The sequence below is a fragment of the Ammospiza caudacuta genome, chromosome 6, assembly GCF_027887145.1.
Source record: "Ammospiza caudacuta isolate bAmmCau1 chromosome 6, bAmmCau1.pri, whole genome shotgun sequence".
NCBI classification, from domain to species: Eukaryota; Metazoa; Chordata; class Aves; order Passeriformes; family Passerellidae; genus Ammospiza; species Ammospiza caudacuta.
Window position 1 is genome coordinate 22,927,317 of NC_080598.1, and position 25,163 is coordinate 22,952,479.

Below are 25,163 nucleotides of genomic sequence, written 5' to 3' on the forward strand. Positions count from 1 at the left end.
GATGGTATGCTGCTTAAAGTGAGCAATGTGTTGCAGTGAAAATGGACTACTTTCCCCTTCTTTCCTTCCTCCTTTCCTTAACCGAACACATCCATGTAGCTCCTATTTGGGTTGAATTCAAAATTAATCAAAGAGGCTGCAGGGTAAATATGTCAACTTTGGAATGCCAGCTCTGCCAGATTGAAGGAGTTTCTGCCCCTGCCAACAGGCAGTGCCACAAGTTGGCTACAGAAAGCCTGACATCTTTATGGACCTTGTTAGAAAAATGGACATGATGATGTGTTTTGGTCCTTTCCATGTCTGTACTGGGTATCTGTGACACTGCTCCTCCTTGTGCATGTGCTGTCCTGCATTGGGCTGTGTGCTGGGTGGGCAGGAACATCGCATTCCTGAGGGCTGGGAGCTGAGGACCACACTGAGGATTTCTTTGAGAGGCTTTTTAAGATCCATGAGGGGAGACTTACAAAGTGTGAGGAAAGTTGAAGGGGTAATACCATTTAAAGCAGTTCCACATGTGCCATTGTTTTGGCAGTTTTTTTATCCACCAATGGATTTTTTGGGCATGGAGTAATGCACAAAACAAGCTTCTAGATCTGTGACTCTCAAATTGCTTTCTGTAACATGCAACTCTCCTAGGAGCTGATGAAGGTTCTAGGAAGTAAGGGAAGTATTGGTTGCTTTGAAACCAGATCAAGTCAGATTTCCCATGTTCCCATTCCTCAGCAAAGCTTGGGTAGGGCTGTCTGCAAGTATCTTGATCTGCCACTATCTTTTGTTTGTTTGGTGAAAGGGTTAATAATACATCCATTAAAAGAATATTGAGGATAAGGTTATTATATGACAGAGGAAATCCTGTAAATAACTTACTGGGTAACAAAATTTGATACCTGTTCCTGGAATGTTGCTTCAGTCTAATAGGGTAGAAGTATGGCATTTATTTAAAGGAGTTATTAAAAGGAACAGAGACTTGATAATACTTTTTTAGGGAAGTTGTTTTTTGTTCGTGCTTTTTGAAACTCTAAAAATTTCTAAAATGATTTAGCTTGGTCTAAATTTTTTCATTAAAGGAATGTGGAGATCATGGCTGAAACTTTTCTGCAGGATAACAGTAGTAGATCTGATAGGAGCTGACATTTGGTTATTCTGCACAGAAGATGTTACAGTGCTTGTGATATATCCAGTTATGTTTTTTCCTGGGAACACCAAGATGCTTCATGGAGCAAAGGCAGTTCTGTAGCTGGGACAGGTGGCTGTGAAACCTGCTGCTGGTTCTTAGCTAGCAACTTGCCCAAGTCAAGAAGAAATCCCCCTTAAGTGTTCACAGAAGGACTTCTTATTTTAAATAACACCTATTTAAATAACACCAAGTCCTTGCTTCCATGTGGAAGGGGAGCAGGTTGGATGAGAGATATATGAGGTTAGATAAGAACGTAGTGCAGAACTATGGAGAGAGATGCCATGAGACTGGTGCCTTATTCATGTTGCTGCCTAAATGTACTGCCTTAGGTTTTGAGAGAGCAAAAGTCTTGGTAATTTCTACTTCTCATATCAAGTTTGAATAAGCTGTTTTATATGAGATTTATTCTTAGCCAGAACATTAGTTTTGTAGTATCTGAGAACTTGTTAATTCTAGTGAAAGTTAAGAAGTTTCCCAGTAGCACCATACTGTCCTGAAACTGCTTTTAGGGGTGACTGTGGAGACGGGAATTAGTTAGATTCTACTGTTGAAGTTCTTACATGCCTTATAACTAGCTTGAGTACACTGACTGAACTTCTGCATTACAGAGAATACTGAGGTATCTCTCTCCTATCTTGATCTGACAATGGCATCCTCTAATTTTGTGTTACTGTGGTAGGTTTTCTCCAGTGGCAGGCAGAGGTGGTGTTCATGCTCTGCAAGTGGCTTGCTAATAAAAGGTTGTGCAAATGCTGAGAGCTTCACCCTGCAGCTCTTCAAGTTGGGCGGTTTCTATTTGGTCGTTACTTTGCAGGTACATATCAGTGATACAAAGACTGAGCTGAATGTGTTTGGTTACTGTTCTAACAGGAAAAAAATGCCTTAAACAGCACCAAGGTCCTTGCTGTTTGAGCACAGAAGTGCAGAACTCAGTTAAGGGATGCCGTATGGCTGCCCTAGCTTGGGGGTGCTGATTGGCAGCGTGGTATCTGTTCGGTGTTGCATGGCATGAGTAGCCAAGGACAAACTGTTGCCATTGCTGAGTTGAAGTCAGGGACTCAGGCATGAGGTGAAGTTTGGTGTAGCGTTTCCCCAGGAGCTGCTGGGAGCAGTGAGGGCCCTGCCTGACTGGGATGGAGATGAGTCTGTTCCAGTGTGTTGTAGGCTGTAACAGTGTGGAGAGCCAAACCTGCTGTTTCTCCCTGGGAAGAGCAGTGATCCAGGGAATCAAACTGAGGTTTGAATGACACTGCTAGAAGATGTCTAATTGCCAGCTGCATGCCTGGGCATGCTTTTTGGTGGCTGTCACTCTCTTTCTTTAAGGTGCTACATGCAGTATGAGGGTTACAGGTGGCTCTGGAGACCTTATTTCCACCTTTTTTTCTGAACTACATTGCCTTCTAACAGCTCAGGGCAAATTTCCATTAAGGCATCTGCTCTGTGCTGGCAGATTCTTGAAACATCCCCAGGAAAGTCAGCCATTTGCAAGAAATAACATTTGAAAGGAAGTACATTGTTTGAGACAGACATAGGTTTAGAGTGCCTCCCTGAAGCATTCCTCTGGATCTTTTGAAATAGTGATGTGAAACTTAGCAGTTTTGCCTGTGTCATGGATGGAGCATTGTGATACATTGAGGGGGAGGGAGAGAACACTACATTTAGCTGATTCAGAAATTTCTGCAATGCCTCATGCACTAATCATGCTATAAAACTTATTATTTTGGTAGATGTGTTCTCCAAAGGTGCCTGTACAAAGCAGATTCCTCCCTGGGGCTTCAGGAATGAGCTAGGAAGAGGGGCTTACCTGAAACTTCTTATGCTGGCAGTTGTGATCTGCTCTGTGCCCTGTGCAGCACTGAAGAATGGGGCTCTTGCATGTTGTGTTCATAATAGTTTTCCTTGCCCTTGCTGGTCAGGCCTTCCTGAGAAAGGAAAGAGTTGGACTCCAAGAGCAACAGGAAGCAAGATGATGTAGGGATGGACAGTGGAGGGAACCAACTACAGCTCTACCATTCCTCCAGAGTTCCAAAAATAATGTGGTTGTCCTCAAAATAGATAAATGATAGGTAAGTGGTTAAACTTAGTGTCAGCTTAGTTTGTTCTTCCTGCTTCTGACCCATGAAGGTATGCAGATTGGCAAGTGGGGACATGTTTTTAGGACATCCTTACCTGGGAAGTTTTGTATTTCTAAGGTTTTTACTTACTCAAGTATATGTTGCGTGGGACTAGTCTGGAATATGACAGGAAGATGAGGGGAAGGATATTATTTTTCTCACTTTCTGCCTTGTCTTGCAGCTTCCTCCCAGCTCTGTGACAGGTTGTGCCATTTTGATGCTTATTAAAGCCATTGGGTGTCATTGTTCTTCCTTCACTGAAGTTCGTTCACGTTTCTGTTATATCTGCATTCCAAAAGAAAATGCACAAAATTAGAAAAATGGTAGATTAAAATGGCTGACTAATGCTGTGTCTAACCTTGACAGCAGATCTCTAGGTTTCTTTCTCTTGCTGTTCTCTTGATATCCAGTATCCTGCTACTGTCCCCCCTGCACTTGGCAGACTCAGTGTGCCAGCTGCCTTACTAGCTGTGGACAAATTGTGCCAGGGGACTGTATTGACATGAAGAAGCTCAATTCTAACTTTGACCAGAAGCACTATATTTAAAACTTAATTGAAAATCTAGTATGAATTAGTCACTGTGTTACCTTGTGCATAGCCCTTGGCTAGTAACAACAACAAAACATTCTGCAAGCTAAGTACTAATCTGACAAAAGCATGGGAGGATAGAGCTGAGTTTATGTAGCCTTGTTTTTTAATTCTGTTTAGACTGACCCTGTGAAGAAGAGAGAATTTTTTAAAAGTAAACATTGCTTTGACCAGGATAGAGGTTGCATGTGTGTTCCTAGAAAGAAAATAGCAAGAGGAAATCAGCAAAATAGTGTGTGAGAATGGAGAACAGATAAAATGAGAATGAAAGAAAAGGAAAGTGCTACCAAGTACCAGGCACAGGATACTGATAGGATAATGACAAAATAAGCAGGATCAGGGTCCATTTGTTTAATCTTCATTCAACCACTGATGAACAGCTTGCTCAGTGACAGCTTTTGCTGCCTTTGTTAAATCCTCAATGAACTTACCTCTCTTTCATTTCCTGCAGACAGCCAGCTGTTGCCTGGGAATAACTTCACGAATGAATGCAACATTCCTGGAAACTTCATGTGCAGCAATGGACGCTGTATCCCGGGGGCCTGGCAGTGTGATGGGCTGCCAGACTGCTTTGATGACAGTGATGAGAAGGAATGCCGTAAGTGACCATTGCTGTGACCTTATCATGCTTTTTATCACAGGGCTTGGCTAACTGGTGCTACTGCTGTGTTCTGTGTTAGAGAGGGAACAAAGCTGCTGCCACTTTGCTCATTTGGATCTTGCTGGAAAAAACACTTAATGTTTCAGGTCTTTAATGTTCTTTAATACAGCACTTGGGGAGGTACCTGAAGTGATGGATAAATTGAGATGGACTTGACTTACAATTCTTCCATGATGCTTTGTGATTTTTAGGTATCTTGTATGTACTGCTTCAGCACACTGGTGTAGTGCTGTAAGTTGACTTTCACCACATCAAACCTAGTTCCTTCAATTTCAAAATTGTTGACTGTACCCTGTGATTTTTGTTATCTCCAATCAAAATGCAATTCTTAACTCTATGAACTTTAACAATAACTTTCTAAAAAGTGGGCTAAATTAATTTGCTAATTAGTGTTTTTAAGTTTTAATCCTTCCTAAAGAACTTCTAGTTCTAGAGAGCTAAAAAAGTTTGATCTGATTCTCATCTGTGATTTCATCTCTTTCTTAGTATTAAGCAAGATTTCGTTGATGTTACTAGGCCACAACATGAAAATTCCTAGCCTACATGTGTTAACCAGACACAAAATTATGCCGTATCATAATGCTGTGATTTGAAAAGCACTTAAGAGTGAAAAAAATCAAATTTCATGTGATTCTAGAGCAACTGAGAAATTTCTGAGACATTACTGGTTTTCATGTAGCAAATGTGGTTTCTCTATGTGTATACTTTACAGAGGTTTTTGTTACACTTAAACTGAATTTATAAGAAGCTTACCTTTCCCAGGACATTTCCAAGACAACATTAGCTTTGCTGATAGAGCAGAAGGGAAAAAGAGTAGCTTCTTTCAAATTATCTGACTAGAAATACTTGAATTGTTAAATGATCTTGTTTTTAAAAACTTGATTCCTCTTCTTTAACCCCAGTAATCTGTCCCTTTTAAATAATGGGGCCTTAATACCTGTGCTGTGCAAATCTCCATATGTAGTTTTGCTTTAGGCCAGTGAGCTTTGCTCCCTTTCTAAAGAATTAAAACTATCTGTATGAAGTATCTAATGCTTTGCAGTCTTTTAAGGCACCAGGCTTGTGTTGCAGCCTTGAAGACAGGTTAATTTAATTTTTTTTCACACTTAAATGTTGACATTAAAGGACAGGCCTGTTGCAAGGATTGATCAGTGTCATGCACATCTCTTTAAACCCTAGCAGAAAATTGTATCAGTGGGAGCTCTGGCAAGAATAAAAATATCTGAAGTTCAACCTGTACCTTTCAGTGAGATGTTCCTGATGACAACAGCTGTGTGACTCAGGGTCCTTATTACTTGGCTCCTGAATAGACTGCTGGCATGACTTTTCGTGTCCTGCTTCTACTTTTTAAAACAAGCTGAATGACAGTACTTCTTTGTATTTATAGGATACACACCAGAAGTTTCTGTGTCTCTAAGAATGTTGTCGTTGTCTGGCTTGCATAAATTTTTTCATTTGATACAATTAGATGATGTTTATGAAGATTTTCCTAATGAAGGCTGGACTGGGTATTTACTCAGGAATCAGTAAAAAGAAAATATGCTTTGTGACTCTGCTGAAAAATTTCCTTACCAAAATCAGTTGGGTCTGGTGAATTGCAGACAGTAATAAACATAGTAACTGACAATAAAATATAAATAGCTGTAAAATGGCAGTTCATAAAAGCTGTTCTTGTCACCACAGACTCAAATAAACCTCAGTGATGTAGGCTATGCTGTAGCTCTGAATTTTAAGTTACTGCAGAACTGTCCTTCCTGGGTTTTTTTTTTTTCAAATACTTTTATCCGGCTTGATTGGCTGACAGTTTCCTGGATGAGCAATCTTTTGATCCTCCACAAATTGATGGAGATAATTAGACTGTTCTTTCCTCTTGCCATACATTTACCTGCTATTGGATCACCCTCACAAATGTAAAACTAGCATACCAAAGAGGCTTGCAGGGAGAGCAATCGATGTGAATCCTATGCTGGCCTGTTGTTAACAGGTCAGATAAGCCAAAACAGAATGCAGATAGTGCTCATTTGAATCTCCACATTTGTAGTGTTTCCAACCAGTCTTTTAGGTTATAAAGTAATCAGAGGTTGGATAGGCTTATACATACCAAATCTGGTGTTAGATTTGTTCCTAGCTCAGAGATAAGGCATGGAAAAGCAGCCTTACATGTATATATTTTTTTTTTTTTGGCATTTTAGTCTACAGTTTTCTACTTTCCTTCCATCAGAACAGGGCTCTACTTCCTAAAACTTACCTTGCAGTGAAATTAGAGTTGTTTTCTACTGTGATTTTGCTTTGCAGTAGCTGAGCTATTGATGGTGAGCACAAAGCCATAGGAGTTGCATTAGCAGCATGAGATGGCTGAGTTCCCAGTGTGTTACTACTCGCAGCTGTACTTTAAGCTGCTTTGTCTGTGATTCCTCATCAAGTAACTATTTTGCACTGAAAAGTGTTAACCTTGCTTAAAAATGCCTCTGTGTGAGGAGGAACTTGGTTACAGGGTTCATTTTTTGTGAAGAAGAGTATGCTGTGTTGTGGCATGACCGTGAGGAAGTAGTCATGCAGACGTGTGTTGTGTGGAAAGTCTTTCTTTTCTGATTTGTCTTACAGTTGAATGTGGATGTCCAACAATATTTTATTAATTCCGTTGCTCTAGCATCTCATCCTGTCTGCCCCCGTTTAAACAGGAAAACTTTGAACTCTGGGTCTGGTTCTGGATTTCTGTGGCCAGCAAGTGGAAAAGTGATGGTCTGTGTGAGGGGGAAATGAGATGCAAAGCAGAATTACCTGCACATTGTCCATTCAAGTCTTAACTCTTCCCTCTCTTCCTTTTGTCCCTTTCCTGTTACTTCTGCAGAACCATCTCTGTTAACCATGTCACTTTGCTTATGGCCTTTCCTTCATCTCCCACACTTGCCAGAACCCACACACTCACATACCATCTGTCATCTTCTGTGCTTCCTCTGTGCCCTTACCTGTCACCTTAACACATCCCATGCCAGCTGTTTAGTGCACAGAACATTTCTCATACTCTTACCTTCTCTAATGGTGATGTGATGACTGAAAAATGTTACCTGGTTTTATCTGGGGTGGAGGGTTGAGGGAAAACATGAAAGGGAGGGAATAAGCTGAGACAGTGGCTTCTCATTTTAGTACATAAGAACTACTTCTTGAAGAACAACCTTGCTTTGTTTCTTCCTCCAAGCAACTAATTGAGCTTGAAAAGGATTAATTTAACATATCAATGTGAATGTTTTGTGAGTACTTCCAGTTCTCTGTAGTTTGTGAGTAAACGGCTGTCAGCAGTGTGTCTCCCAGTGGAGAACTGTTTTGTAGTTCATTCCCATCTTCTGGTTCTCATCGCCTGGATTGCTCCTCAGCCAGTTGTCCAGTATCTGTCATGCACATTTCTTTGAAGTGTTGCTATTATTACTGCTTTTCACCTGTGTAGATGATTTATAAAGGAAGCTGAGGCTCTTCTTCACAAATGTAGAATCTTTACCAACAGGACTTTCCTGTGAAGCTTGGAGAGATTGATTGCACAGATCCTAAATCCTCCTCTGGTTGCACACCAGGCTTTATAGATACCTGGTGTTAGTGCTTGCCCTGGTCAGGTTGGGAGCTGCATGCTGTCAGCACTCAGTTCTTTCTGTTATCAGGAATGGAAGATGCAAAATTTTGCAAAATAAAAAGCCTGAATGGAAGGAGCCTAGAAATGTGTGCTTGCATGCTTTGAAACATTTTGAGGTAAATGGATTATCTCTAGTGCTGACTTTTATACCTACCTGCTGACCTATTCCTTTGGAGCCAAGACCTGTGTCTTGCTCTTGGAAGGTTTCTCATCTTGAGATTTAAGAGTGCATTAATATTCTTAGTTAAGCTCATAATTTACTCTGTCATCTGTTTCCTCCTTCCTTTGCCTCTTTGTACATCTTTGTATTAGATTATTACAGAGAGAACATTGTGAACACAGAATGGCTTTTGTCACTAATGAGCAGCAGCTAGTGGGGAGATGGCATGTGCTGCCTTTGTCAGCTAACGAGCAGCAGATGGTGGGGATTCAGAGCATGGCACATCATCCACGCTAAGTGCCTGGCATGACAGCAGCCAGAATTAGAGACATACCAAATACCCAGGAGTCTAGATTTTCCTTTGTTGCTCTTCTGAGAGATGCCAAATTTGTATGTTTAGCTATGAGCAAATAGTGGCACACAGTGAAGCAGTGACTATCTGTGTTAATCCAAGGGCTGAAGAGTGTAGGCTGTGGGCTAGAAGAAAACTGTGTGCGAGGATAGCCTGGGGGCAGCGTGTTCTCACTTGTTTCTGTTTCCAGTTGGTGCTGTTGCTTGTTCAACACAAACATAAAGGTAAAGCAGATTTGAGTCAATGCTAAAAGCTGTGACTGGGTTGTATAGACGTCTGAACAATGGAGTATCATCCATGTTTGTAAGGATGTGCTGCCAGTGCACTCCTGGGCTGGCTGGCAAGAGCAGGTCTGTAGGAACATCCGGAACTGTGGTAATAAGCTCATTTCATCACCAGCAATCCATTGTCATCAAACCTTGATCTCTGATCGTCCTTCAGACAGAGCAAGTCTCCTCCATTGGGGAGAATGTCTTTATTAAATTAAGTGCTGCATGAAAATGGTCCATTATAATTAGGATTCCCCAGACAGGTATTGAAGCCACCTGCCAAGCAGGCTTCTGCTAAAGGTCAGTTCTGTCTCTTTGCCTGAGACACATGTGCTTGTAGGGAACCCAGTGCAATCAGAACTGAGGGTTTGTAATACCTGCAGTCCTGGGTTGCACTCAGCATGGTGTGGTGAGCCAAGCTTTTCTGCAGTTTCACAGCAGTAGGCTAACTCTCAAGGTCCTTAACACTGACTTGTATTTAGGCAATCTGAGAAACCAGTTTAATCCAAGTCTCTGGTAGATCCGGTAAGAACATTTCTGTTTGTGTCCGGAAATGTAAGCCCTTGGCACCCCTGCTGAAGCCAGGGTCTGGTGACAAACACTGTAGGAACTTCTACACCTGGTAGGCTGCATGCCATAGTGCAAGGATGAAGGTGGGAGGTGGGAATGTGTTCTGGTTACACTTGTGGCCATGCTTCTGTTGCTGGTTTTGCAAGAATGCAGAAGCATTTTCACCTGTCTTTCTCAGTTAAGTAGAATAACATTTGAGATAGTCCTGTAATTACTTGTTAATTGCTGATATGTTAGCATATTAATCTTTGATTTCATCTTGTCTTGTATGTCTCTTAACTATGTTCTTGCTTTTACCCTGTAGAGTTGGAACTGTGTTTATGTATAGTAAACATGACCTATTTTGTCACATTCCATTCTGTGTCTCTTTTCTATATTGAGTATGTTTGCATTTCCATTTAATCTATCTCAGTGCACACAGGGTTTTGTATAAATGCTTTATAGTCTCAGAAGATTTTATAGATCAGGTGTCATTGGGGTGTGGAGTGCTGGGGTGGGAGATGTGGCACGACTAAGCCTGCATCATTCAGAGTGTTTGTATCTGCACGCTTGCTCTAAATCTTCATTGTCTCTGCACTGGTGAGGACTCACTGGATTAGCAGTATATTGTAGTTTGAAAGTGCAACACATAGTAACCATTTTTAAGTTTCCCCGAGGTTTGCTGTACCTTATTTTCCTTGTTTTTTCCATCTCCAATATGAAGCTTTCTTACCAGACAAATGTTCACTGCTCCCTCTGGTGTTCACTTGCAACAGGTGTTGGAGCTCCCTACGCTGAGGAGCAGCGAGGCCACGGGTTCGTAATGATCAGCTACACACAGCCCTGGGAGAGAGAGAAAGAGTCTTTTCACAGGAATGCCGCATGAAACCCACGCTCTGCAATTAGTAGCCCGGGTTTCCTAGATCATGTGAAGAATATTTTACTGTGCTCTAAACCCTTTCATTTGGGAAACTGAAACTCTTGGAGAACAAAAGCAGTTTAGCTAGGTTTTTTTTCAGGTGAATTTTAACTGCCTTAATTGCATTCAGTTTCTACAAAGGAGGTATTTTTTAACAACTGCATCTGAGGGCTGGAAAGTATTTGAAAAAGAAAAAATCCCACTGGAACCAAAGTCAAGTCTGAGGAAGTTTGTCTGTCATTGGAGAAGCTCTTGAGTGCAAGAACTCCTACACTTGCTGGCACGGGCTGCAGTAGTAGAAAGAAGGTGGTTTGAGTGGGGGCTGCAACAGCTTCAAAGCCATGTCATATGCTTGGAAGCCTCAAATGAGGAGTGTCAGACTGCCTTGTCCTGCTCTCTTTGATGCAGGCTATATTTCAGGAGGTGGCCTTTAGATTTGTTGCTGTTTGCTGCTTTTAAAAAAACACAAAGGTAAATAATGGAGTTTGCCCTCAATCAAGAGCATGCTTTGAGTCTGCTCTACAGGAAGTTCACAAGTTGATAGACTAAGGCATATTATGTGTGCTTTTCCCTTTCTAAGTCCCAAAATTACAATTTAGGCAAAGGCAAAATTTAGTATTAAATGGTCATTACTAACAACTCAAATCATTCTGGCAACAGTCTGAATTTAGATGCGTGTCATCACCTTGTTAAGGTTTGCTCTGAGAGCAGTCAAAATCGTGACTTCCACACTGCTAAGAATAAGTAACCAGCTTTAATAGCTACTTTTAAAGACAGAGAAAAAAAAATCTTGTAAAGACAATGAGCGCTACAATCTTTATAAGGTATTTAATAAGTGCTTATTATGACAGTGCAGTTATTACAGCTGAAGACATTTTGCTTGGATTTAACCACTTAGCAGGGTCAGTCTAATGAATGGCTTTCATGTACAGGAACAAAGGGCACAAAGTAACTCTGGCTCCCATCCTTTTAAATACTAGGCTTTCAATTCAACAAGCAGAGCTCAGTGCACTGAAGAATGAGATGTGGTGTTTTGCTAGAAAAGAAAATAGAAATGTCTGCCTCATTCAGAAGGGATTGTCTAAACCAGTTGAGATCTAGAAATACAGCAGTGGGGCAGGATTAATCCTACCCATCAGTAAAGAATAGTGACTTTGAATTAATACTCAGTAGCCCCAGAAAATTATGCTTAAAGCATCAGTTAAAGCTAGGTGTAGACGAAGAGTAACTCTTGAGAAGATGAGGGGCAGGGTTGATATTTAGAAGAGATGCTTTCAGATTCCTGGGATTAAGATCCAGCGTTGTGTACCTGCAACAAGTTTTTGGATTGCCCCATCATAAATAAAGTTGAAGGCATCTCAGCTGCTGCAGTCTGTAGTTGCTAGCCAGGTGTATCTTTCAGCTTTGAGAAGATACTGTTGCTGATAAGTTGTGTTCTGTCTAGCTAATGACCAGCTTATAGGCAGTGTGAGCTAAATAGCTGTGAAGTGGTCCTGTATCAAAGCTCACTCATTTTTAGAGAAGATAAGTATTCATTTGTTTCTTATTTGCAAGTAAGTGATTTAGTGACCTGGCACTTAAAAAAAGTAAGCAAACCCCAAAAATACTAAAAGGGGAACTCCAGCATTGAAATCACTTTTTCATATCTGAGGATTTTGTTACAACCTTATGATTGTAACACAATTCAAAAGTATTATAGCTAAACTTGTAGTCTTCAGTTCATTGAACCTCTGTCTGCTACTTTGGGAAGTGTGGAGTGTCTGTGATAAGGCTCAAAGTACTTACCAGAGGATTAGGTGGCCATGAACTTTAGTCATTGTCTGTGTGTAGCTGATGACAAGCTGCTGCTGCAAATGGATGTGTACCAAGACAGACAAATGGTTGATACAAACTGGGCTTAACCCAAACCCTAAGAATCAGCCCAACCCTAGGTGAGGGGACACAAGGTGTATGGGGGTGAGGCTGGTGCCAAGCAGAAAGGTTGGGAAGGAGCCATGTCTTGGCAGTTCTGTTCCCCTTGGGATGCCTTTTGCAGCTGCAGTGTGCCTGGAGCTCTGGGTTTTGTGGTTTTCTAAACCCTAACCCTAGGCCTATCCCTAACCCTAAGTAGAGCAACAAAAGTTGCCTAGCTGTCAAATACTGATGCATTTTAAGTGATCTGTGATCCCCTGTGGGCATAATGGAGGTTTATACCGGCATAATGAACATGCTAAATTAGAAATACGTTAATATAAAATTAGTATGGTAAAATAATTAGTAGAAATACAGGTGATGGAATATTCCATTGGCCTGAGTAGTGCTAACATCTGTGTGAAAGGTGGAAGTGTGAGGCTTGTGGCATTTGTTTGAGAGTGTGATCTGGGAGTTCAACTTTCCTTGTAAACAGGAGTTTACTAAGAGTCTACCTTTGTGGTTGCATGGTTTACTCTACATCTCTATCTAGTGCATTTTAAATGCTTCCAAAGGAAACAGGAGGAGTCACAGAATCTGTGTCATGAAAATGATTGGAATTGGAAGGGGTTTCTGAAAGTCATAGTCAAACTCCTCTGCTAAAGTAGGTATACCTGCAGCCAATTGCACAGGATCATGTTCATGTGGCTTTTCAATATCTCCAGAGGAGGAAACTATGGAACTTCTGTGAGCAGCACTAGCTCTGGACAGAATCCTTCCAACTCAGCCTCACCAAGGCAACGTAGAGCAGCCTTGGCTTTCATCTAGAGCTCAGGTAACTCTCTTGTTCTCCATGATCTTTCAGAGGTGATAGAGAATAGCATCTTTCGACACATGTCGGTGCATCCCATTGGGATCCATGGATTTGTGGGTGTCAAGTTTGCCTGATCTCCTACCTGTTCTTCCTCAGCCAAGGGAAAGCCAGACTTTCTCTCTTGCCTCCATGGTTTAGGATTCCCAAGGGTTGCCCTCAGCAAAGACTAAGGCAAAGAAGGCATTCAGTATCTCAGCCTTCTCTGTATTCTTTGTCACCAGGGCACCCACCTCATTCCCAAATGGGTGGACCCAAATTTTCCCTGTTCTTCCTTTTGCTATTGATGTACTTAAAGAAGCCCTTCTTGGTGTCCTTGACATCCATTGCCCATTAATTCTAAATGGACCTTAGCTGTTCTTATAGCTTTTCCTGTCTACTCTGATAGTGTTCCTGTTTTCCTCCCAAGTGACTTGTCCCTTTTTCCACTTTCAATACTATTTCTTTTTGTTTGATGTTTGCCAGAATCTCCTTGCTTATTCATGCAGGTCTTTTGTCCTCTTCACTTGATTTCTTACTCATAGGGATGAACCTGCCCCATTTGGTGCATCCCTATGAATAAGAAATTAAACAATCTGGAGGTTGGAGGAAGCACTACTTGAGTATTAACCAGTTCTCTTGGACCTTCCCAACTTTAGGGCCATGACTCATAGGATTCGCCTCTGGATTCCTTTGGCCTTGAGAATGCCAAAGCTAGCTCTCATGTAGTCCAGGCTGTAATTGCAGTTATTGCCTGGCTTTCTTCAGATCCCCAGCCAGTCCTTCCTTGTTTGTCACTACAAGGTCCAGCAGCACACCTCTCCTCAATGGCTCCTCCACCACCTGTGTCAAAACCTGTGTTACCATCAGTGCTCTGCAGGGGCCTCCTGGGCTCCTGTCTGCCCACAAGTTGTTTCTCCAGCAGAGATCAGGGTGGCTGAAGCTCCCCATGAGCACCAGAGCCTGTGACTGTGAGGCTCCTCCAGCTGACTGGAGAATTCCTCATTGACCTCCCCTTCCTGACAGGGTGGCCTATAACAAACACCCACAGAATCTGTGTCACCCATGTTGTCCCTTACGTGTTGACTTCCTACCTGTAAGCTCTTGTCTGGTTCTTCACCCGGCCTGAGGCAGAGCTCCATACATCCCAGCTGCTTTCTCACATAAAGAGCAGTTCCAGCACCTCACATTGCTGGCCTGTCTTTCCTAGAAAGGATGTAGCCATCCATGACAGCATTCCAGTCATGTGAGCCATCCCGCCACATCTCTGTAACTGCAGAGGATGTGCACACAGATCTCTAATTCTGCCTGGATTTTCCCTGTGCTGTGTGTTGGTGTACTGGCATTTCAGAGAGGTAATGGTTCCTGCAGGTTTTGCTGGAGGATCTGCCAAAGCCATGGACACCCTTGAGATAGTTTTCCTTCTGGATCTCATCTTGGTAGTCAGATCAGGAACATTTGTTGTTGCTATGGTTGGCCTGGCTTATTTGCCAGCTGGATGTGATGTAGTAAATGTTGTTACTTTGGACCTCACGCTTCAGTTTAATGCCTGCTCACTGAGTTGGCCAGTCTTGGCCAAAGTCTTGCCTTTTCTAAACAGCTGGATCCCTTACAGGATGGTATATAGGTGTGGATATTCTCAGTTTGGTTGAAGAAAGAATAGAGATAATTTCTCACAGGCTGAGCCTGGGAAACTTAGAGGAAAGAATGAAAATAATTCTCTCTTTCTGTAACTGTTGTTTAGAGATATGATTCATAGTTCACCAATAGTGTGAGAGAAGATTCCTAAAGGCCAATCAGATCTCAAGTCCACCATTGTTTCTCTAAGAACTATAGATTTCTAATAATAAAGTATCTTTTCATGCCTTCTAATGATGGAGTTTCTGTATCACCTTCATCTGTCCCCAATACCCCTCCAGTGATAAATAGGCATTATTTTTTATATTGACAACTTTTGGTGGGGAGTGTGTTAGTATATGGAAGGAGAAAATCTAACAGCAGGACCTGAACTTAGGAAGAGAGAAATATTCTACCAGAATTAGCATCCTGAAAGGGTCATGGCAATGAAAAGCTGTTGTCAGTAGATTTTGTGTATTAATGTTAATAAGGATTGTCATGTGCTAGAATTCCAGCAAACCAATCTTTAGATGTCTCGTTCTTATTTAGAACCCAGTAATAATTCGTGTAAAAATCTAATGACATTAACAGTCTTTTTCTAGATAACTAGAATACATAGCAGAAAGCTAGGAATTTCTCAATGAAGGTAGTTGTATGTTGTGTAGTAGATGCACATATACACATGGAAGACCTCTGGACTTCTAGTTGCATATCAAAATCAGTAAGTGCTTTTAAGTCTCTTCCTGTGTTTCTTGCTGCTTCCTGTCATCTCCAGGTTGACCTGGAATATTTCTTGCAGGTAGGTAAAAAAGTCAGAATTCTTAAGCAAAGCTGGATATTAAACAATGCATTAAATGAGCATCAGCATTAATTGGGAAGATGCTGTAAGGCAGCTGCTGATTTTTTTTGCCACTTAACTCAGATGGCTCTCAAACTTGGAATATCAAACTGGAATTAGCTCTTGCTTTTACTCATGATTAAGCAACCAAATACTTAGTAGTTATAATAAGATTTGTAATTAAGTGACCATGGTGAATGTTTCATTTGAAGCTCAATTACACATGAGTAGGGGCAAGTGCAATAGCTGCTTATGTTTGATAGCATTTTATGCAGGGAGATCAAAAGGGTTTGTGGTGCTAATTATTTAATCCTCTTGATGGAGGTCAGTAAATAGCCCGATTGGAGAGCTTGGAATTGGACAGGTTTAACAGTTGGATGGAATCAGTGGTACAACTGAAAGAAAAAGAACAGGTAGGTAGTATCCCAGAATAGAGTGAGGGATTGTAGCCTATCAGGCACACAGTTGTTCCTGAGGAATACTGCTACTGGAGTGCTTAAGGGTGGTGTTCTGTCCTGCCTGTTTGCATCCTGAGCAAGTTAACATCTCTGAAACTGTGCTCACTTTGTCCTTTGGTATGATGTTGTTGTTCGGGTTGTTTAGTGAGTAGTAACTTCTAAAATACTTCTCTTAGTGAGAAACTGGTTTACTGAATGTGTGAAAACCAAGGTTTTTGTCCATGCTCTCCATGCTCTGACATCTCTGCTTTGTGGTGATTTTGAAGGACTAAACATAGACTCTTAGACCATGAAGGATTACTTTAAGGCCTTACTGTCTGGCAAGAATTAAAGGCCACCGACTCAGTAATTCAGCTCTGAAGTGCTTTCTTTTTTTGCTATTTTAGAAGGAAGCCATATACTTTTCATGGCAGCAGACTCCCTTGGTTTGTTTTTTTTTGCTTTAGCATTGTCCTTTCTCTCTTACTGCTAACTACAGTGTAAACATTACTCATGTAAGTGGCTGATAGTTTACCATATTGGAGGCAACCTCTGATGCTTCCTACTGGGCTAATTTCACTACTTAAAAACCCATAAAATTGCTTCCTTTAAAATAAAGCACACCTTAGGCTCTTTTTCTCTATGTTTGCATTAGCAGTTTAAGAATAGCAATTCTTTCACCAGCCTTGTTAAACAGGGAGCAAAAGCAAGAGTGACACAAGGGCATTTTATAGGTGCAGTGAATGCTCTGCAGTTTGGCTGTGTTTTGTATCATAACTCAGTAACTTTAATAGTTGTTTAGTTTTGAATTGGAGAAGTTCTGACATAGTGGGCTATTGAGTGCATTTTGTTCTGGCAATATTACTCAAGTGCTAGCTTTTTTTCTAGATAGGAAAAAGCAAGCAGAGGAAGTGAAACTTGTGTTGTTCTGCAAGACAGCCCTGTTCTAGAGCTCTGTGAACCAACACATGATGCATTTGCCTCCAGTGGTTTTCCCATTGGGAACAGGTAGCAGTGGCTTTCCCATTGGGAACAGAATTTAAAATACTGTAGGGTCCAAACAGCAGTTAACTGATGCAAAATAACTAAATGTTAACAGGATTAGGGTTTATATCAGTTCTTGGGGTGAAAGGAATCAGATCCTGGTGCCATCCACCTTGTGTTACATGTTGTCAAATCAATCCTTCTTTGTAAATTAAAGTTGAAACCCTTATCTCCTTCATGTAAAGCCTTTACTGAAATGCTGCATCTCACCATGCATTCATCAAAAGAATCTGGTTTTACAGTGCTGTCTCACGTGGCTGTAACATTCCTTACCGAAATTACCCACAACAGAATTTAAGATGGTTTATTATCAAAGTCAGGAAAATACTGATGTCTGTGCAATAATGCAGCATCTGCATGCAGTGGTTTCTGTCTGGAGAGTTGCTCTTGTCGCATGCAAGTAATCAAGTTTTGATTAGCTAAACAAATCATTATCTGTTGCTGAGTTGAGATGCATAGCTGTGAAGCAGCATAAAGTTACTTGATTGCTGCTTGGAGAGGCTCTAAGGCAACAATTTAGTTCAAAGATGCTCTGGTTCTGTGTAGCTTACTTCTGTCTGTACGTTCTATCTGCTGCATCCTGTTTCCTCACTTCAGATTACAAAATAATTGAGAAACATTTTAAAACTGAAATGTTTGTAAAGTTAAAAGGAAATAAGCTTGTCTACTGGCCACATGTATGGGGTGCCTGCTGTGTGCTCTTTGCATGTTGCACGAGTAATTAGTGCCCGGTTCACTGTAACTACCTGTGAAATGCTTGAGGCTTAGATAAGCTGGCTCAACTGCAGCAGTCATAGAATCACGGAACGGTTCTGGTTGGAAAGGATCTTAAAGATCTTCTAGTTCCAGTCCTCCTGTCCATGTGCAGGGATGCCTTTCTCTAGACCAGATTGCTCAGAAACCCATCCAACATGGCCTTGAACACTTCCAGGGGTGAGGCATCTGCAGCTTCTCCGAGCAGCCTGTTCCAGTGCCTCACAATCCTCACATTAAATAATTTATTCCTTATATCCAATCTAAATTTACTATTCCCTTTCAGCTTAAGTTCTGTCACCACATGGTCTTGTAAATAGTCCCTCTCCAGCTTTCTTGTAGATCCCCTTCAGCTACAGAAAGGTCACAGTAAAGTCACCCCAGAGCCTTCTCTTCACCAGGCTGAGCAACTCCAAGTCTCTCAGCCTGGTCTCATAGGAGAGGTGATCCATTCTCTGGCCTCGCTCTAACAGGTCAATGTTCCTCCTGTGCTGAGAACCCCAGAGCTGGATGCAGTACTCTAGGGGTCTCACAAGGATGGAGTAAAGAGGTGGAATGCCCTCCATTGTCCTGCTGGCCACACTGCTTTGGATGCTGCCCAGCATACATTTGACTTTCTGGGCCACATGTGCATATTGCTGGGTCATGTACAGTCTTGTCCACCAGAATCCCCAAGTCCTTCTTGGCAGAGCTGCTCTCAGTCCATTCACCCTCCAGCCTGTTTACACATCAGGGTTTCCTTGACCCAGGTGCAGCACTTTGTACTTGATCTTGTTAAACTTACAGTTAATACTGTTAATTATAAAATGCATTTGATGTCTTTGCTGCTTTATCTGTGAAAAGAAAAATCACCTGCCCATTGCAGATCAGTTGTAACCTTCTAATCAGGTTCCAAGTCATTGTAGCCATGAGTACCAAAATTGCTTTTATTCAAGAGTGTTATCTATATACTGCATAAGGTTTTACACAGTATTGCCAAATCTGATTTCTTTTTCTCTCCTATTGTGCATCTCTGCTGAGAAATAATAAAATGGATCACACTTTTTTAAAAATAGTACAGTTTCACACTTGAGATCCTAAAGATAGCAAAATGTTTTTCTGTTACTGCTGTAGAGCTGTGCCTGCAAACTGTCACATTGTCAGTGGAGTGTACTACTGGTCCTGATGGGAAGTTAGTATTTTTTTAGAGTTTGAAAGTAGAGGGTGGGAGGATTAGGTTCTGTGTAGCATAAGGAGCGACTTCACACATCACATGTACAACTGCCAAAATTAGTTTTTTTTTAACTTAAGCGAAGCAACCTGGAGGGAGCATTTGGCAAACTTGTACTGTGGCCAGCAACCCTCTGCCACCATCTTCACCATTTCCTTCATGTTTCAATTTTAAGACATGAAAAGAGTATTTTAGTGAAGAGCAATTTCTTCCCATGGGTGATGGAGTCATAGAGGGCTCCTCAAGTTCATGGTAGTTCACGGATGCCTCTTTTTAAATACCATGGCAATTCCCTTTTGTGTAATGTAAATACAGATTCACATTCATCTTCCAGTCCTGGGTCGCTTTTGCCATGAACAGGTAAAACAAAGAGTGGAACTGAAGTGAATTGATTCTTTTTTGATTTAGGCTCACAAATTGGTTGAATGGCAGGTTTTTTGGGGTGTATTTTGTACTTGCTATATTGAATCCAGAGTGACAGTTTTGTAAGTTGCTCTGTGGTTTCTTGCTGTATTTCATCCCTTCCTGTCCAGTGTGTGGTCTTTTGGTTTCTTTCTTTCTGGAGACATGGATTCAAGGGCACTTGCCTGCAAGTTCCTTTAAAGGAACTAACTTCCTCCCTTCCCTTTCCTTTAGCAGGTTGTAATACCTTGGATAAATAAGGTCTAACAATCCACATGTGCCTGTTCATTTTTTCACTTCTCTTCTGTCATTTCCAGATCTCCCTGTAATTCTTGATTATCCTGAGCCTGTTTCAACCAAGCATAGCAGAGAAGAATATAGATTGCAAAGACAATGCTGTTCTTGAAAGCTTATTGAGGCTAAAATCACTGAAATAGCCAAATAGATAGCTGCTGTTAGATCAATATGAAGCTTCTCACATACAGATCTGCCTGAAAACTCTTAACCTGTGCAGTAGGAGGCACAATGATGAGCAAAGGAGAAGAAAACTCTTTTTGTAACAGTCACGTAATGGGAGCTGGAATTGCAGAGGAATGCTGGGATAGTGCAGCACATGACTTGAATGTGCTGTAGGCTGTCATGGTCCTGGTATATGTATCTGTTACTTGTTAGGGTGCCAGACCTGAAGAAAATTATAGCCCTTCGTGTTCAGAGTATTTCCAGAGATCCTGCAGAATGGGAAGGTAGGTTTCTACTCTGGAAGAAATTATTGTCCTTTCCATAGGAACTTTATGAGCAGTGAGCAAAAACACTTACTTGAAAACCTTGGGAAAACTATGCCAGGGGACAAGAAGGATGTCAAATTGAAAATAAAGCTGAAATTCTTCAGTGGAGTTCTCCAGAGTCAGGGGACGTGACTTGGACTTAGCCTTTACTGGTTTCTAATTTTTTCTGCATTTGTGTACAGCATATGAAAAATGCATTTTGTGTCTGGAATTGGAACTTGGAAAACTAAGTTCTCTTTGGGAGCAAGACTTGTGTCTAGTAAGCGACTGACTGACTCGTGAATCACCTAGGTGGTTGAAATGCTCTTTTATATTCCTAGGGTCGCTAGTATGAGTTTGAACTGGGATTGGTTTATATATCTTGTCTGTTGCAAGTATAGTGAATTAAATTTGAGTTTTGTTATTTTTTTCCTTCTCTCCAGTTAAAAAAAAAATAAAATCAGTGGACTATCAAAAAGGGAAACTTAGAGATAATTTGAAGGTGTTTAGTTCCTTGTTTGTTTTTGGTCTGTGGTTACTAGTATGTGTTGTTTTTTATGAACAGTTATTGTAAAACAGGATTTTCTTGTGCTCTGGCTGCTGTCTCTGGAGGAGGACGAGAAGATAGAAAGATGTCTAGGGATAAAATGTTTACCTAAACATTATATAACTGTCTAAGTAATACTTACATTAGATAATTGTCCTGAATGGTTTCTCCCTCTTTTTTGGTGGGATATCTATATGCTTTGTAGAGAAGAAAGAATTCTTAACTTTGTTTCTGGTTATTCCAGCATGATTTTCTTCCAGGTGTGTCCAAACATTAAATATTACTTATGGCTTTACTGTGGTAGCTCAAGGCAATGTCCCAGATGTGCTTTGTACCCTTTGGGGCCAGAGCAGCCAAGGATATTGTGACCTGTGCCTGTCATGCCTGAAACGGGGCTCGTGCACAGCTCACTGCATGTTCACTCTGCTTAGGAATGTGCAGCCACATCACCTCTTCAGAGGCCCAGAGGCTTTTGACAATTCACGGTCTGAAATCTGTCAGGAAGAATAGGCTACAAGAGTAAGAGAATGGTCCATGCTAGAAATGTTAAAAGTAAATAATTGTGAAGCCTTAATTTGTCAAGATTTTCAAAGAGGACAAAGAGCATCGTTGAGTATGGTTTGCCAGAAAGTTGATAGTCTCTGAATTCAGACTCCAAGTGACAAAAGTAAACCTGCTTGGAGAAATGGGTAACAGTAAATGTTAACAGAGGCAAAAGCACAGTTGCGTCCCTCTTGCCTTATTTCTTCTCCTTCTTGAAACTCTTGGAACTTCTTCCTTTTGTCCCCTCTGGAACCGTTCTGGCTCAAAATGCGTCTCTAAATTAAGTTGTCCAGAAGCACTTGGAGTGTGTTCACTGTAGGGTTTCAGAAAGATGTTAGCTCTTATAGAAAGATAAACAGCAACAAAAGCACAACATGTGAAACATTGAGCACCTCTTCACGTGTGTGTGCTATTATCACTCTCTTCCAGCAGCATCTTGGCTGGCTTGTTAGTGCATTAGTACGCACTGTTTGCTTTGATGACACTGAATCTGTTGCTGAGGTTGTTTTGCTGCCTTTGTTTAAAGATTTTTGGGGGTATGATGTTGCCTCACACCTCGAGGTTATTAAATTATTTAGCTGAGATCTGTCTGTCCTAGAATTCTAACACAGAAGCTGCTCTTTGAAGTTGTGTGAAGAATTGCAGGGGTTTCAAATGTCTCTGCTGATGGTTTTCTATTGCCAGAGGTGTGAAGCACAGTGGCTACTTCAGGGTAATTTATCATCTTTTTTTGCAAAGTAATGGCTCACTTTCTTTTCCCCAAGTGGTCCTTGGGTAGTCTTCAGAAAAAGTGGTAGTTGAATATATGAAATTTAGTGATACATCTTATTTTACTTCATCATAATTATTTCATGATTATAATTGAAAACTACTAATAAAATGAAGAAAAACACGTAAGAGAGGAACTGCAAGAATTTGATTTCAGAGGACACTAAAGCAAGTGAGAATTACTGTAGTTGTGGTTTAAAACAATTTATATGCGCTCCATTGAGTGATGGACATAGCTAATCCTGGAAGAGAGGATTCCTTCCAAATTAATGCTGCTTATCCCTGTTAAATATACTTTTCTTTGGTCTGTACACTGATGGGACCTGACTTTGTCCTGGCTTTGTAAAACTGGGCAGCTTGGTGTATTGATGTGCCTTAGGGCCACATTAAAAACTTGCCCCTTGCTGTGGTACCTGTGAGTTGTAAGCATGTCTTAGATTTGGTGTAGGAGTAGGAAACATTTGCTTAAAAGACCTACAAGCTCTGGATCTTGCTTCTTCCCTGATGTTCTCCCATCAGTGGTGTTACCACATTGCAGCATACACACCTTCCTGCAGGGACTGCCTTTGCTTTAGAGCAGACTGTCCAAAGTCTTCAGTGTCCTGTGGTGTGGTCTATCAAGTAATAAGATAATTTTAAAAAGCAAAAATGTAATCATTTGTCTTGTAAAATTGCTTTTTTTGTTGGGAGTTGTTTTGTTCTCAGCTGGTGATATGATACCACAGTACTTAACTGGTGCTTGCCTTGAGCATCATGGTGGAACCTGTCTGCATTACTACGGCTGAGGGCAGTGTTTCTTGCTATGAAAAGTGGCTGTGCAGTAAAGTAAAAAATGCATAGCACTTGAGATCATCGTGAGATGCTGTAATCACGTGTTAAACACATTTTGATGCTATTGTTAGTATTTAATGTTTTATAAATAGCTCTGCTGTGCAGCATGAGATACAGTGGTTGTTTTGCACCCAGTTTTATATCAATCATGTTGAATAAAGGCAGTGTTATTTGTGTTTGCAGCCTGAAAAGTATTTTTGAGGGTCTCTTGTTTTTCTTAGTCGCACAAAGACGCTAATTTGCTGGTAAGGCACCTAACATCGGTGCCAACAGCACTACATAGAGCACCCTTAACTGTACTGCTACAATAGGCTCTCTAGCCATTGTAAATTGTTTTCCTCACCTCTGCCACTTCTGTCTCTTCTCACAGCAAAAGCCAAATCCAAATGTGGTGCCACGTTCTTCCCCTGTGCCAGCGGGATCCACTGCATCATTGGCCGCTTCCGGTGCAACGGCTTCGAGGACTGTCCCGACGGCAGCGATGAGGAGAACTGCAGTAAGTGGGAGCCTGCTTGCAAGTGAGGGCACTGCTGCTTATTCCAACTAATTGATGCTACTTAGAAAGGAAACATTCAGTAGCCTTCCATTTCTGAGTCAAATATTCTCCCTGTCATTTACGACCCAGACAATCCTTGGTTTTTCACTTCATGAAAATGAGTCTGCCTTTTTTTTTTTTTAGGTCCATCTCAGTCTTGCTTTGTATATGATGCCTGTGTGTTACTCCAAGCCCCTGAAATTAGTTTTAAGCTGCATGTTTGCTTTGAACACGTTCTCTGTACTCAGATGAACTCAGATTGGAGTTATATATTAAATATAATTTGAGTTGTTCCATTTTTATTTGCCTGTTTCATGTCACTGAAGAATATGATGTATTTGGTCATCAGTGCATCTGGGTTTCTCTGTTTATGCGTGTTCTCAAGCAACAAAAAAAGCAAATAATGGTATATTTAGTGAAACAGGTTCTTGGAAGGAGAGGCAGATTCTTGAAGCCAGACATGCCTGCCAATGTGCAGCAGCAGGGAAGTTGTAGCAGAGAGATGATCTGAAGTACTGCTTGTTTTGGGCTAAACCCTCTGCATGTGGCTACACAGATCCATTTGTATCTGTAAGTCTAGCAGGGATATAGCAGAGCAGTAGGGAAATGTTATGTTGAATCCAGCAGCTCTGCTGTTACTATCAAGAGCTGATAAAAGCATGGGTCTCTAGGTGAAAGCTTGCAGCAAAATACTTGCTCATTCTCCTGTCAGAGGCATGCTGAGGTTTTTTTTTCAATGACTTTTAAAGGTCAGGAGGAGGACAACAGACAGCAGCTTTCAAAGATAACAAAAGGGGCAATCTTTAGCATGATCTGTCACTGTCTGCTTGTGGAGGACTTGCCTTTCTGGTTGGTGTGCTTCCACAGCGTGACCCTCTCAAGGTGGCATCTGTTGTTGTCCTGGAGAGTCTGGTTTGGGCCCTTCAAGGACTGTGTGGCTGTGGCAAAGAGTCAGTATTTCTGAGGAGAAAGTGAAGCCAGAGAAGCATTGAAGGCTAAGGAAATTACTCTTGGTTACATTTGAACACGTGGACTAAAAATAAAATTTGACAAAAGTGCTTTGACTATCCTTAAGGTGGTGGACTGACAAGTGGCAGGTCTCAACTGAAAGTGCACCAGCTTATGGAGTTCATTAGGAATGACACAATTTCCTTTGAGCTTGTAATGTGTAGCTCTAATGGGACCTTAAAGCTGATGATAACATGCTACTGATCTCTCCATTATTCTATGCCAGTGAGGCACTTGGTGTTTTTTAGCATGTCTAAATGTCTAGTTACTGCTTATGAAGAGGATCAACTATTTAGGTTCTGAGGTGACTTCAAAAATCAATGTGGTATGCAAGCGTGCAGGAGTTTCAAACCAAAGGAGTTTTAGCATGTTTGTGCTGAACAAGCTTTTGGGGAACTGGAGAAATTGGGAGTGTTTGTTATTTTTTCCTGCAGGTTATATGCAAGACAGATTTTAAAGTTGTATTTATTTATTTTTAAAAAACTCTTTAAATTTAGCTTTTACTTTAAAGCCAAAAAAGTGGAAGCCAGTTAGTATTTGGAAACAAATCCCCTTTGTTGTTGTGGTAGAGAAGCCGCTTGAAGTAGACAGGGCATCTAAGCAGCCTTTTTAAAATTTTCAGTTGAAAAGTTGCATTCTATTTCAGTCACCTCATTACCAAAACATGTTTGGAGTTCAGAGAAGAGTGCCAAAAAGTATTAAAGGACAGAG

The 25,163-nt window shown here is 41.2% G+C and overlaps 1 protein-coding gene across 1 annotated transcript in view; it reads left to right on the forward strand.

Annotated features, from left to right (window-relative positions):
- LDLRAD3 (low density lipoprotein receptor class A domain containing 3) overlaps positions 1-25,163 on the forward strand; it is a 104,477-nt gene that overhangs the window by 30,759 nt on the left and 48,555 nt on the right. The window contains exons 2-3 of the mRNA XM_058807508.1: positions 4,332-4,478; positions 23,280-23,405. Coding sequence (XP_058663491.1) covers positions 4,332-4,478; positions 23,280-23,405 — 273 coding nt within the window. The remainder of the gene's footprint in view (positions 1-4,331; positions 4,479-23,279; positions 23,406-25,163) is intronic.